This window comes from Balaenoptera physalus (assembly GCF_965194825.1).
Source record: "Balaenoptera physalus genome assembly, chromosome: 7".
Lineage (NCBI taxonomy): Eukaryota > Metazoa > Chordata > Mammalia > Artiodactyla > Balaenopteridae > Balaenoptera > Balaenoptera physalus.
Window position 1 is genome coordinate 21,046,255 of NC_138886.1, and position 14,581 is coordinate 21,060,835.

General features: G+C 46.0%; 1 protein-coding gene across 6 annotated transcripts in view; it reads right to left on the reverse strand.

The window, feature by feature from the left end:
• The window catches only part of SNX30 (sorting nexin family member 30), a 127,026-nt gene that overhangs the window by 7,163 nt on the left and 105,282 nt on the right, over positions 1 to 14,581 (reverse strand). Inside the window, exons 8-11 of one of the 6 annotated variants that reach the window (XR_014265654.1) lie at positions 12,694 to 12,846; positions 2,590 to 2,697; positions 1,289 to 1,382; positions 633 to 780 (exon numbers count right to left, since the gene is read on the reverse strand). Coding sequence is in view for 2 of the 6 variants with exons in the window: in XM_082469202.1 (XP_082325328.1) it covers positions 7,854 to 7,928; positions 12,694 to 12,846 (228 nt within the window). In the remaining 4 variants the exon portion in view is untranslated. Of the gene's footprint in view, positions 1 to 632; positions 2,698 to 2,878; positions 9,094 to 12,693; positions 12,847 to 14,581 lie in introns of those variants that run through there. The other 5 variants (XR_014265653.1, XR_014265655.1, XR_014265656.1 and 2 more) reach the window with 5 other exon arrangements.

The following is a 14,581-nucleotide window of genomic DNA, read 5'->3' on the forward strand; positions in this document are numbered from 1 at the left end:
TCGAAAAGATATATGCACCCTAATGTTCACTGCAGCATTACCTACAATAGCCATACATGGAAACAACCTAAATGTCCACTGACAGATGAATGGATAAAGATGTGATACATATATACAATGGAATACTACTCAGCCATTGAAAAGCATGAAATAATGCCATTTGCAGCAACATGGAGGGACCTAGACATTATCATACTAAGCGAAGTAAGTCAGACAGAGAAAGACAAATACCACATGATATCACTTATATGTGGAATCTAAAATGAAATACAAATCAACATATCTATGAAACAAAAACAGGCTCACGGATATAGAGAACAGACTTGAGGTTGCCAAGGGAAAGGCGGGGGAGGGAAGGAATGGTAGTTTGGGATTAGCAGAGGCAAACTATTATATAGGATGGATAAACAACAATGTCCTATGGCATAGTACAGCGAACTATATTCAACATCCTGTGACAAACCACAATGGAAAATAATATGAAAAAGAATATATATATAACAGAAGAAATTAACAACATGGTAAATCAACTCTACTTCAATAGAAAGTTTTTTTAAAAGGAAAAAATAGTTTCTCTTTAGAGTAATGGCATAGGTGTTGAAAGGTTTTAAGCAGGAGCATGGAATGCTTACCTCTTTATCTTAGAAAGAGGACTCCGGCAGCACTGAGAATGAATTGGTGGAGGAAGGAGTGAGCGAGACTTGCAGAAGGAAGACAAGCAGAGAGGCCTCTGCATGAATCCAGGTCAAGGATGGTGGTGGACTGACACTGGGTAAGAAGCTATGAGGATGGAGAAAGGTTAGATGGACTTGGAGAAATATTTGCAAGCTAAAGGTCAACAGAAGTTGGTGATGGATGAACTGCAAAGGGTGAGGTAGAGGGAGGCAAGAATGACTCAGATCTGGGGTTCAGGCAACCCCAAATCTTCCAAAGGAGGCAGAGATCCTCGCTGAGACAGGCAACATCAGCAGAGAAGGTGCGATGGGGCAGACGAGTTCAAGGCCATGCTCTACCTCTCTAAACAAACTCTCACCAATATGCTCATTCCTCTGGACTCCTGGCCTCCCCAACCCTAGCCCCGGAACCGGTTCCCCAACCTAAATGAAGCTAATCATTGGCTTCTCCATTCCTGTCCTAAAAAACTTGCTCTCCACATCTAGAAAAATTTCCTTACTTGTCCACATTGACCCTGCCATAAACTTGTGGGTTTTCACCTAAGCTGGGCTCTCAACACCCTAGTATTGACTCTTTTTCAACCCCACCTGTCACCAGGGTAGTAGTGTCAAACCTTTTCAGCTATCTCCAGGTCTTCTAGCAGATGTTCTAACCCATTAGTTCTCAGTGTGGTTCCTGGATCGGTGTCATCAGCATCCCATGGGAACCTGTTAGACATGCAAATTCTCAGGCCCCACCCAAATCAAACTCTAGGGCTGGGGCCCCAAAATTGGTGTTCTCACAAGCTCTCAGGGTTAGGAACCACTGTTCTAATCTATGGGCCTTTTTCCCCTTACAAACTTTTGCTGAGTCCCCCTCCTCCTCTCCCTGCATCCTTAATTCTTGAGGCCCCCAAAGCCCTGCCCTTGGTTCCCTTCCCAGGTCATCTAGTCTACCAGAACTCTCTTTCCAACAATCTAGTCAACACCTCCCCCTGGGTTTCCTCAAACGTAAGTCCAAACCAAATTCTTCTCCTACCCCACCATCTAAGCCTATACTTCACCTTCTGTTTTTCTCTTGATTGATCTCATATTTCAGAAAATGGCATCACCTCCCAGCTCCCAGGCTGGAAATCTCCAAGTCATCTCTGACCCCTTCCCCTCACCACAGAAATCCATCTCCCTTTCTATCACTTCTTTTTTATGATCTAGTCCCATCTATTCCCCCAGACCTTCAGTCTGACTACAATCCTCCAGCATACTATTTTCATAATCTTCTTAAAAGGAAAACAGTTTAAAAAATGATATATCTCCCTTCTAAATTTTCAACTGGCAAAGCACACAGGAAGGACTGTTACGGGAACATCCTTGATATTTAAGTTGGCCATATTTGAACAATAGGACAAGTCTTTCCATAAGGGTTATCACATAATGAGGGCCCAGCAGACACTTAGGTGCTTTGTATACATTATTGCTAGTCCTATTGGCAATCCTTCAGGAAAGGCATGTTTTCACTTCAAAGGTCATAATACTGAATTTCAGAGAGATGTGACTTGCCCAAAGCCACATACCTAGAAAGTAGAAAAGCTGACATTTGATCCCCAATCTCTTATCCCACACCTTGCTGCCTCATTTTGTATAACTGAAGTCTTATATTAATGGTGTCTACTACCAGTAAGCCAAGTTTAGCACCAGTTTAAGTCCATTTCCAGTGCATTGCCATCATTAGGTAAGCTTAACTGAGCATTCTGGTCTCTAATTTACAACACACTCGAACGCTCTAATGAGCTACAGACATTTCTTCTTTCTTTACAGATTTTTTAAAAACACAGGAATCAAAAAAAAAAAAAAATCAGGAAATGACTGGCTCTGACTCAGAATATGACATCGTGCTTTGCTACGGGATAGAATAGGAAGAAATCCTTCATGTAATTACCTGGGCTGGCTGCCAGCCTTCCTGCCAATCACGGTTACAGATGGACACTGGGTGGTTTCTTCATGTCCTCAGATTGGTGCCACCTTGTAAGATGTAGGAGAGGGCAAACTGAGGATAAGTCCAAAAAGAAATGAAGAATAAAAACAGTTAAATTATAGGTTTTTTTCCTGCCGCTATGCATATCCTGATTCTTGAAGGCAAATGGATAACTCTTCAGAGAAAATAAGAAAACAGAACAAGAGGCATGCATGTTTTCCTGTCCTATAAAGCCGTACAAACGGAACGTGACTCAAGGTAAAGAACGCGTCTTTTATAGGTTTATTGGTCCATTACTTTAAGTTAATTGAGGTAAAGAAACCTGTTTTAAATTTACAAGCTTATAGTTTATCAAGCAATACAAATTCTTTTGTTTACCTTGAAATGTAATACTAATCCCATAGTACACAATGGACAGAATTTTTTATACGTAGATATATGAAAAAAGTGGACAAAAACCTCATGCCAGCATCAAAAATGCAACAAGAACTTTTTTCTCTTTATAATCTCTGGGTTCCATAACAAAGGAAAAAAAAAACGTGACGTTCTTTTTAAAGTTTGGTAGCTTCATGAAACAAAAACTTTGACCTGTAAATAAGTTGCCTTCTCATCTACAACACACATTCTCAAGCACATTTTTTTTTTTCCCCCCACAGCTTTTGATTTGGCTTAACAGCAGCATGGAGAGAAGAGAACACATTTACACGGAGGACTTGATCAATACCTCAGGGTTTTTCTTTTAAAATTTCAATTGTAAAGAATGATTTCTAAAATAATAAACAGTCCCTAATTTGGACATGACCTAAGCAAAAGGGTTTTTTTGCTTGTTTGTTTGTTTTTCCAACAGTTAAAATACAAGTTAGAAAGTTTGCTGGCAGTTTATTTCACGGGAATGTATCAGATGTACATCATGTCTGAACGCATTCCCGACACACAGACGTCAAGGGAACAGGTACAAGGGTACAACGGACAGGGTGCTACAGGACAGGACCAAAACCTCAGGGGTGCCCAGGAGAACGGTGCTGACTGCTAAGAACTGCTGGTTTGTTATTCGATGGGGGCCCAGCTGACACGGGCCTTGTTGTATCCCACTGAGTCACATTTTTGTTTGCAATGTACTTTCCCCTCCCCACTTCCCCACTGGGGAAAAAGCAATCCCCCTTCCCTCCTTCGAGTATCATCTGTGACTGGAGGGATGGTCTGAGACTGTGAGCCAGCCTGTCACACAGGGGAGCTGGCAGGTGTTACCTGCTCACACCTGGCCTACAGGCCGCCCAGAATCACCTGGTGAGAGGGCAGCGCCGCCCAGAGAGGCGCACGTGCTGTACCCAATCACTGGTTTTAATAGTAAAAGCTCTATGACAAAGGACTAAATTACGTGAGTCAACAGCACGTTTCGTGTTTTTGGCATTTCAACCTGCAGAGAACTTCTATGTAAAATATGCTGCTCTGAGGCCCCCACGGTATCTTTTAAGAAGCTGTTCTACAGAATCAGGGTAAACATTTAATATTGTCATAATCTATAGAGTTCTCTGTATCTAAGTGATTTGTCGATGCTGATACCGTAATATCAAAAATGTGCCAAAAGGCACTAAATTAATCTTTCACACTTTAAAACAACAACAACAAAAAAAGGTTTTGTGGTCCCTGTGTTTCCTTACATTATCAAAAATATCATTTGGCAATAGCAATACTTAGCTTTCTCCTCCCAAAAGGCAGCCCTAATTATGAACCTCAATTTCTTGCTTGTTTCTTTAAGAGGAACAAAGACTGGCTATGTTAGGCCTCAAGTATTTAAACTGAACAACTGATTACAACTCTAAAAACCCTTTCTATCCAGAATCTAAAAAACAGTAGTTGAAGAATAAGGCATATTAGCAGGTGTTGACAACTTCTCAAAAAGTAGAGTTAGGCTTTTAACAGTCTGTGGCATTTCTAAAAGTCTGGATTTGTTGACTTTCAAGTGCTAAATACACAAAATGTTTATGAATGAGACAAATATCTTACTGGTTTGTTAACGTTATTTCTTCAAAGCACTTATTTACAGACTATCTATAGTAGTAAAAACTACCTCGATAACATATTTCTTTTGCCACACAGAAGGGGTCAGACAGTCACACCCAGAGAGCATTTCAAAGACATATGATTAAGAAAAAACAGTCACACCCTCTGTAACTGCTCCCCACCCCAAACCTCTTCTAATGTAGACAGCCCTGCGCATGCTCTGATCTGTGCAACTATGGAGAGACCAGATATCCTTAATACAGAAAGCAAACCACCTATTGGGTGGGTTGATGAAAAATCAGGTTCCTGGTTTATTCACTGAATTAACAAACCACAAAGAGGTGAACAACTCCCAACACACCCAGCTCAATCTGTAGGTCTGGCCCGGGGGATGGCAGGTAAATTTGAGGGAAATGTCGTCTGAATAGAGAAAACACAGTAAGTGAGAGGGCGTGTTCAACCTGGTGGCACACTGAGGATTTTTGAAAGTGAGAAGGTACACCCAAATTCCCAAAATAATTTTGCAGATAGGGAAGGCCAAAGCAGTGTTACCCCAGCCTTAGGATGAGATTACCCAGTTTCCACAGACCTTGAAAGTAGGTGTCTGGGAAGGTGGGGACCAGGACTGGTGTGCTGTACGCTGACAACAGGCAGACCTGTGTTGGGTCTTGGGATGGGTTAAAACTGGGCTCTACTCTGGCTGCTCTAAAGGGCCGTTTCTGCTCAGAAGACAGGCTGCTCTGGCCCTGGCTCTCCCTCCACTCTCACCAGCTCAGGACACAGGGCAGAGAATGACTCTTGTGTGGCCCAACGAATGGCATCGAAACAGAGCCAGGTGCCCGTGATTTCAATGCTATCAACAGCAGGGCCAAGTCACACAACCTCTGGGTGCCTCTTGGGCTGATACGGTCCCCAGAGAAAGTCCATGTGCACACCGCCACATGGCACCGTGCCCTTCTCTAAACAGAGCAGCCCATCGTCCCAACACAAATGGCAGCCTCACAAGAAACGAGCAGCCGGTGTGCGTTTAATTCCCTCGTGTGGACAGCCACTGAGAAAACACAGTCAAGTCAATAACACGAAGGACACACTCTGGGTGTGGCTGAAATTTGGCATGGAGACAAACTTAGGTTACATTCACCACCATCCCCAGAGTCGTGCTGGTTTTTGTTATTTCGGCTAAAGAAAGGTGTGTGGTGGGTTCAACGAGCAGCACGGTGAAATACGAGCCCGTCACGTCCATAATCGCACTTTTCTGAGGTCACCAGGAATCATCGTTAAGTCTTAAAAAATGATAAAATCCAACCCCAAACCTGGCTCGAGCAGGAGCAGTGGTTCCTTGCTTTGAGCAGAGTAGCCTAGAGTCTTCTTGGAGATCCAGCATGTGGTAAGGACGAGCGGTGTCCATATCTGCTGCAAATCGCAACTGCTCTCTTCAACCTCATCTGCATCTTTAAGATCTGCTCAGTTTCTAGAAATTCTCGCTTCTGCCCTAGCCTGGATTTCTAACCCAGGTGAATGGAACCTTTCACTTCCCCGGCCCAGGGACAGTTGACAGGGATGACTTTCCACTCCACTGCCACGTGCTCAAGTCTCAACCAGTCCACGTGTGTCTGCCTGAGGTAAGACACATCCTCAAGCAAAAACCTCTTGGAAAATAAATACAAGAGAGGAGTCGGTGATCTCAGCACCCCGACTTTTGTGGAGCCAAGAAGGATGGGGTGACGAAGCCTCTACGAGGCAGTCTTTGGCACAGAAGTCTCTGGGTTACACTTCTCACAGGGAATCACCTTCGTGCTGATGGAGATGGAGAGGTGAATGCTTGGGGCTGCTGACCCTCGGGGGCCCAAGGGAGCCGCGGGGGTGGGAAGGGCTGGAGGGCCTCCTCCACTGCCTACTGTCCCTTGCCTTCTGGGCCAGCCTCCTCACCTCATCAGATGCCAGCCAGAAGTAAGGGACAAAGGTCCCTTTTCTGGAAAGACCATTTCTCCAAGGAAGGCTGCAAGACACCCTGGTCCTCCAAGCTCTGCTATCAATGGCACGCTGGAGGTCGGCTTGCCTTGTTCCAGCTCTCTGGAGTGTTAAAGCACAGGCACATGACAGGGCGACCAAACAGAGAAAGATAAAAGCCCAAGATGCCTGCATCCCTTCAGAACCAGTCTTCTGCCTCCAATAACGTAAGGGGATGACTCTGTACCCCACCCCCTTCCTATGTCCGAGCAAGGAACCTGATGGTTTTTTCTTTTTTTTTTTTTTTTGGTAGGGCTGCCTTCTCGCCCATCTAACCCTTCCACAGGAATGTGCCTGGGCTTTGGCAACTAGCAGCAGACTAGAGTCTAGTCTTCCTGTAACTCCTTCCACAGTTCTTTCCAAGCATTTGTCACACTGGACAACATTTATAAAGCATACGTTCCACCAGGAAAGACTTCACACGTTCCCAAAGATGAGCATTCGCCTCTGGGTCAGTCTAGTGTTTTCTGCCAAATATCCATAGAAGGCCATCAACCCACTATCACATACATGCCCCGAGTCTACCAGCAAGCTGTCAGGCTGGACCTGGACGTCGACACCCACACCAACAGGATGGTTTAGAGGTAGAATGAAACACTGACTCACCACTCGGGGTCTATGGACTGTTCTTACCCTTCTGCTTCAATGAATCGTCTCTAATTGTACCAAACAGAAAATTCACATCAAAGGATTTTAGAATGGCACAAATGGGGTCTAACAGCGTGCACAAGTACCAACTGATATACAAATTATCACTTAAACCGCGACTTTTTCAAACACGATGAAGCAGAACCAAACTGTCCTGGGCTGTCCAACGGCTGCCCCGCCAGCATCACAGCCGTGGCTGCCCCAAGATCTGCAGCTAGAAGCGGAATGCAGTGACCTCAGCAGTCTGCACGTTGACCAGTATTTGCAGGTTCACTTGCAAACGCAGCAGTGTCTCAGCACAGCTGTTTCATTAAAAAAATAGTACTACTGCTTATTTGAGGCTCAGATTTGTAATTTTATAGAGACGAGCCACAGACGAGCGAACACAAACATGACACAGGTAGTTTTACTTCATGAGGGGAAAAAAACGAGCTGGAAGAGAGATCCTCTTTGTCTGTCTGTTTTGTGTTGACACACTTGAAAAGGAAACCTGCTAATAGTTTGAAATGAAGACTTTAGATGCAGCCGTCCCCAGGAACGTGGCTGCAAGCTGAGGAGGTTTCAGCTTAACTAGTAGCAAAGAGTTCGCTGTCACACTTGTCATCTCCGAGGCCCACCTGGATACAGACTCTTCTTCCTGACTAGGAAAGAGTAAGGTTAAAGCACTTCACGTAGAGCATTCAGACTGAGTTTACAAATCTTGACTGTATCATAAGAATATGGCAGCCTCTCCCCAAAACGTTGCCCAAACATTCAATGGACACAGCAGAAGACATTAAACTAGGAGTTTTTGGTGAGGTAAAGGCAAATTGCACAAAGCAGACATGGGAGGTGGGGCTTAGTATATGCCCGCTGACCTCAACACCTCGGAGCTACTCTGACTTCAAGACAACAGATGACCCCTAACAGGCCTAACTCTCTACCCTGATGACATTTAACAAGCAAAAGAACATCGAAGAACGTCACAGAGAAAAATGCACCTTTTTTTCATTTTACACAAAACAGTTTCCAATCTACTACATTTTAGTGTCAGAAACAAGTTCGGGGAGCACTGCCCCCTCAGCTTCCCAAGGCATCGCATAAGGACAAGGATGCTGGCTTGCTTGCTCTAGCACGGATGCACCTAGACACTGATTAAACGGTCCTACGCGAACCGGAAACCATAACACAGGTGTCACTCATGACAGGCAGGCAGCAGGCCACACTCAGAGCTACGCTGCACATTAAGGGCTTTCCACGGAGGCGCCGACACCTCCTTCTAGGCCAAGACGAGTCAAGGCCCATGGAGGTCAATTCCAGAGCCACTGCGCATCCACGGAAAGCAGGAGCTGCCTTCTGTTCATGCCTTCCTCACGGCCTTGCAAAGCAGGACCCGGTTCTCTTCCATGGCAGGCAACTCTGCTGTCCCCACAGAGGGGACTGTAACGAGGTGTCAGAATGTCAGCTGAGGGCTGTCTTGTCCCTCAGTTTCAAATCTTCGTAGTGTCCCACCGAACAGGTTCCTTCACACCACGGAGGTATGCTTCTTCTGCTGAGAGATGATGACAGCCTTACAGACGCCACCAAGGAATAAATACTCATTGAAAACAACTGTCAGACAAAGGTGGGGGGAAGGGAAAGAAATACACAAAAGAGAGATGTTTCTGTGGTTGTCTTCTTGGTGCCACCGCTCTAGCACTGCAGGGACATTCCAGTGTGGGCGCCATGCCCTGCATAGGTAGGAGAGTCTCTGTCCCAAGAAGGAGCTTACTTGGCCTCTTGCTTCTCCTGCAGTAGTGGGATAATCGACTCCCAAGCCATGAGGCACTGGAACGACAACACACACACAGAGCATCAGCGTGGAGTTTCAGATTTCAGGGTCGGCGTCTTCATTCTGCTTTGATCTATACCCTCACGCTGTCAGTCCTGCTGGGTCACCTTTGTCTAATGACACCTACATGTATTATCCAGAGCTAGCAGAAAGAAGGGAGGCAACAGGTGTTTGACTACATCTCCCCCTGCCCCCATCTCTATGAAAGACTGCAGCGTCTCTATGAGGCCTAAATGCACTGTCCATAAAGCTCATATCAGTGAGTGGAAATGCATTCACTGAAAGAAATACCCTCCATTCCAAAAGCAGAAGAGAGGGCAGGCTGCAAACCCTTGGTGAGGCCCTAGGTTCTCAGCCAGGATGGAGACACTGCTCCAGGTGTGGGTGGTGCCTGCAGGAATATATAAATTATCTTGGAACGGGCCAGCCACCTGACTCAGAGGGGGCGGAAAACCCGCTCTTCTTCAGCCACCTCAGATCTGCTTGTATGGGCCACTCCTGGATCTCCCATAAAGGAAAATGGGGGGAGGGAACTCTATTTATTGAGTTTTATCATGTCCAGACACTGTTATGTATTTTACATTCATTGTCACTAGTCCTCGGAACAACTGTAGGAAGTAGAATTATTATTTATTACACAAACACACATTTCACAGGTGGGGAAAATGAGACCCAGAGAAGTTAAAAAAAAACTTTCCCAAGACACACAGCTCATAAGTGGCAGAGCTCGCGATTCCAAAGTGGATGTTCTTTCCACTACACACATGCCTTTCATTGCAGACCCTTCAGAAGAGCCAAGAACTTGGAAGACGCTGGCCCTCTTCTCTGAGAGCATGCCGCTCAGCAGGAATGACCCTCCCTCTGAGCAGCCTCTTGCGTAAAGAGGAGAGAAGAACTACTACATAGGCCTTTCTTAGGAGCAGCCCAAGGGTGAAGCAAGGCTTTGTGTTAAGTCATCTGGGGAGGAGACCTGAGGACGGGGGAGGAGAGACGCATCCCTAGATCAAGCTGGGTGAAGGGAGTGGTGAAATGGCTCCTTGCTTCCTTCCTTGGTGACTCTGAGGTTGGAGAAGAAGCTGGACTCAGACCCTGCCCTACAGAAGGAAGCCCAGGGAAAAAAAAAAAAAAAAAAGAAGGAAGCCCAGGGGGCCTCAAGGAGCTTGCTGTCAGCAAGAGACCCAGTGTGGGGTCCGTGGCATCCTGGGTCCTCCTCTCTCCCTCGGCCATCATCTCTGATATGGAAGGTTCTTCTGTGTCAATGATGGGAACCAAGGCCACACCAGCTTGCTTTTTCTTTCTTTCTTTCTTTTCTTTTTAGCGTTTTTAAAATGTGTTTTATTATACAACTATTACACGGAAACATTTTCATTGTAAAAAACTTCAAAAACTACAAAGGAAGCAAAAGGTCCCCTTGACCACAGACCTAACTAAATACCAGCTTTCTTCACAAAGTTAACTATTGGACAAACACTCAAGCTTTTTCGCACCCCAGGACCCTTAAATATGTTGCTCCCTTTGCCTGGAATACTTGTTCTTTGTCTCCGAGACTCAGGTTAAATGTTACTTCCTCAGATTGGCCTTTCCTGCCCACTCTACTTGCCCCCTTCCATCCTGATCTGAATGATGCCCCCTAGTCTTTCCTCCCAGTTTCCTGTTCTTTTCCTGTAGGGCACGTATCTCTCTGAAGAGGTGGGATTCTTGGATTAACGTCTATCCTCCACTAGACAGACGGCTCCTTAATGGCAGGAGTCCTGCCACTTTGTTTACCAATGTGTACCTGGTCCCTTGTACACAGACAGCACACAAAAAGCATTTGTTAAATATAAGTAGGAGCCAAGACGAGGCCCCAAGACAGTGGCCCTGATTGCAGTATAGTGGCAAGACGTGGATAAAGGCCCTGGGTTTGAGTCCTAGGACCCGGGCCTTGGGAACACTGGAATTAATCACCAAGAGGTGGAATGAACGTCCAAACTGAGTCAGCACTGGTGCAGTGGGAAGCGGGGCTAGAGTGAGTGCGTGAGGGAAGGAAGCACCATTCACTGAGTATCCCCCATTTGCCAGGCACATTAGAGGTTCTCAGGCATCACTTCATTATCTCTTCACCATCATTCAGTGGATAAGGATCACTCCCATTTTGCAGATGAAGAAACAAAGGCACAGAGAGGCACCCTGACTGAGAGCACAGTCAGTAGAGGAATGAGGCCTTGGCTGCACATGGAATGATGTTTCCACCTTTGGGCAGTCAGGACTGTCCCCAAAGATCCGTGGTCTCTGTCCCCCTCACTGACAGTGTGTGGGAATTCTCAGACCTGTGGACCCGGAGAGCCAAGTCCGATCCTAGTTCAGTCATTCACAAGGTGAGTGACCTTGGGCAGAGTTTTAAAACCTTGCTGAGCTTCTATTTCTTCAGCTTTCAATTGAAAGCCCCTAAAACCCACTTCACAGTGTCATGGTGAGGGTTAAATTTAAATTTAATGAGATCACATATGCAAAGCATTCAGCCCAGTGCCAATGCAGACACACAGTGGGGGTCCCATGAGAAAGGTACTGAGGAAAGGCGTATGCCACCTTCCCCCTTCCCTATGAAACAGCCCTTACTAAGACCTGGCACGTAAGGGCCATTCCATGACTCTCTTCCTTAAGCCTCCTCCCAGTCAAGATGCAGACACACTGCCTCTGCACAGCAGCCAGAACCAGCAAAGCTTTTGAAAAAGATGGATTCTTCTAGTTTGAGATGAGGACATGTTTCTAGAATTGTGATGGGAGTAGCTGAGTTAATGCTTGTTCAGCTGGATTTTAAGTCTACAGGTTACTTGTTGAATTACCATTGGGCCATTCTTCATCGATAACTTTAAGCTTTAAGGAATATCAGTATTCGTTAGCAGAAATGATCTAGGGTTGGATATGCTAGGAGCAAACTTTGATTGAGGATACTCAGCTGCAGCTTGATGACAGCTGTATGTGTGTGAGGGTGGCGGGCGGGATGCTTAACTTGAAGCCCACAGATCAAGGGGACTCAGCAAAAATACCGTTTTTAATAGTTTTCTTTTGTAATCCTACATCCCTTTGTTTTAGGTATTTAAAAACAGTATTTCAAAGTCTATTTAAAAAAAAAACAAACAGTATTTCGATAAGGGGTCTCTAGGCTTCACCAGATGACCAAAGGGATCCATGGCACAATGAAGGGAAGAACCCCTGTGTGAAGAACCACAGAACAGCTTAAAGGAACCCCGAAGCCTCTATCAACTGGGGACATCCCTGCGCTGCAGGCCTGACTGACTGGGAAGCAGCCGCTGGAAGAACTAAAGGGCTTGGAGGATAAAACTACTGCTTCCATCAGCAGGGTGTGCAAGTGAAACCCCTGTGGGCACCCAGGGCCCCCCCGCCCCACCCCCCCGGCTTCCAAACCCAGCACCACATCTAGCACAGCAGGGTGAGGACACACAGGGGTTGCTAAGACTGAACACATAAATTAAGGGAAGGAGATGGGCCCAGCAGGACCCTTCTGGACTTCTGGCAGGCCCTGACCAGAGGCTCTGGCTATTAGAAACGCTTCCTTAAGGAGAGGACTGTCATCGTGTCAGCCTGCTCATTACCTTCTCGTAATACTGGATGTTCTTGTCGGCCATTCCCATGAGCAGCTGCCGGAAGTCCTGCCTCTTGCTGTTCTGCCACCTCTCCATGTCGGCTTTCAGATCAGCATTGAAACACTCCATCCGATCCTGACATTTCTCCACATCTGCTGGTACCTGGAAGGGGGATGCATACACGGGAGCTTTATATGTGTAACGGGTACCTCATGCCCCTGTCTCACACATTTGTGAGAGGCCAGATTACTGCCTTAAAATGCCATGGACACACTCCCTACTCTGGAGGCATTTACTTGCAGGCACAGCCTTAGGTTTCCAGATGTAAGAAAGAATTCAGAAAAGTGCTATCCTGACCCAAATTTTTAAACTCATCCAAGCCAAACAGTGACTTGTGGGGGAAACACCTGCCTGTTTACAAACAGGAAGAAGAAACGCTGTGATTCAGAGTCATATGTCTTTGGCTCCTTTTAGGAGTTACTCATCCAAAAGTGAAAATGTGTGCAGATTTTGCAAGTGTACAGCAGTGTTTGGTATTGCGCTGCTATTCTCCTATGTCCCATATTGAAACTAGAAGAGGGTTTTCCGTATCACATGAACTGTTCCGTTAACCGTGACGTTTTGATGATGCCTATCTCCATTAACCAGAGAATTCACTGCAATAAGAAGACTACTGGCCCACTTTATAAATCAACTGGAGACTTGTCCACGCGACCCCCAGATAGCAGATAACCAAAAATAAAGAATTAAAATTGGGTAATTCTGGGGAAATGGGGGGAAAGTTGTTTATGCATGTCAAAAACCGTGAAATACAAAGAAGAAATATACAGCAGGCTATTTCTAGTTTTTCTTAAGGAAGTTTAGAAGACTTTCTCAAAATGGAACTAGGTCCCCTGAATTTCACAACTTTCACTTTGCTTTGATGAGTTTCATCTGTCCTACACAGCTAGAAAGAAAATACCCAATATTATAAGAAGGTAATAGGAAATGATCACCCTGGTACCCAAAGCACAAAGCTGGCTTCTCTCCCAACTCAGGAGCTCCACTGGACTTTGATGGTGCCCGGGAGTGGGGGGTGGGGCGGTCAACATGCCCAAAGCTGGGTCACACATCCACCTGCCAAATGCTTTCCCAAAACAAGTGAGGCCTTGTACATTTTGTGTGCTGGGGCCTCTGATCCCAAATGTAACCATCAAGGTCAATCTCTACCAACCAGGGAAGTTTTATACCCAGACCTTATGGGCAGGAGCTGACCCAGAAACACCTCAGGCAAGGCCAAGCCTGGGGGAGCCAACCCCTTCAGGGCTTGCAAAGTGCTGAGGGCACTTAGCCGTCTGCCACATAGACCATTTGGCCATGGCTGCAGAACACAGGAGCAGGGAAAGTGGAGCCACCTAGGTGAGGGGATTCAAATGTGCCTGGCATGGGCACTAAACTTGGGAGAGACAAGGATGAGTCAGAGAGGAAGATATACAGTCAGGCATCTTGGGCGACTTAAAAGCAAGGAACTTTTGGGAATTCCCTGGCGTCCAGTGGTTAGGACTCGGTGCTTTCACTGCCATGGGCCCAGATTCTATCCCTGGTTGGGGAACTAAGATTCCACAAGCCGCTCAGCATGGCTGGAAAAAAACAAAACAAAACCGAAAACCAAAAACAAGGAACATTTTTTGGGGGGGGTGGGGGAGGGGGAGCATTCTCCAAAGCACTTAAACTTCTGGAAGAAATTTTAAAAAGGACTTGATTTTCCCTCCTGATCTAGGACTGAAGTCACTTTGCCTTTCCCTGCTGATTGACCTGTTACTGTTGGCCACCTTGGGGGAAACCTAAGTGTAAACAAGAGTGCCCTGGCTTTGCCTCTCCAGAGCCATTCCCTGACAAACATCCCAGGAACCAGCCT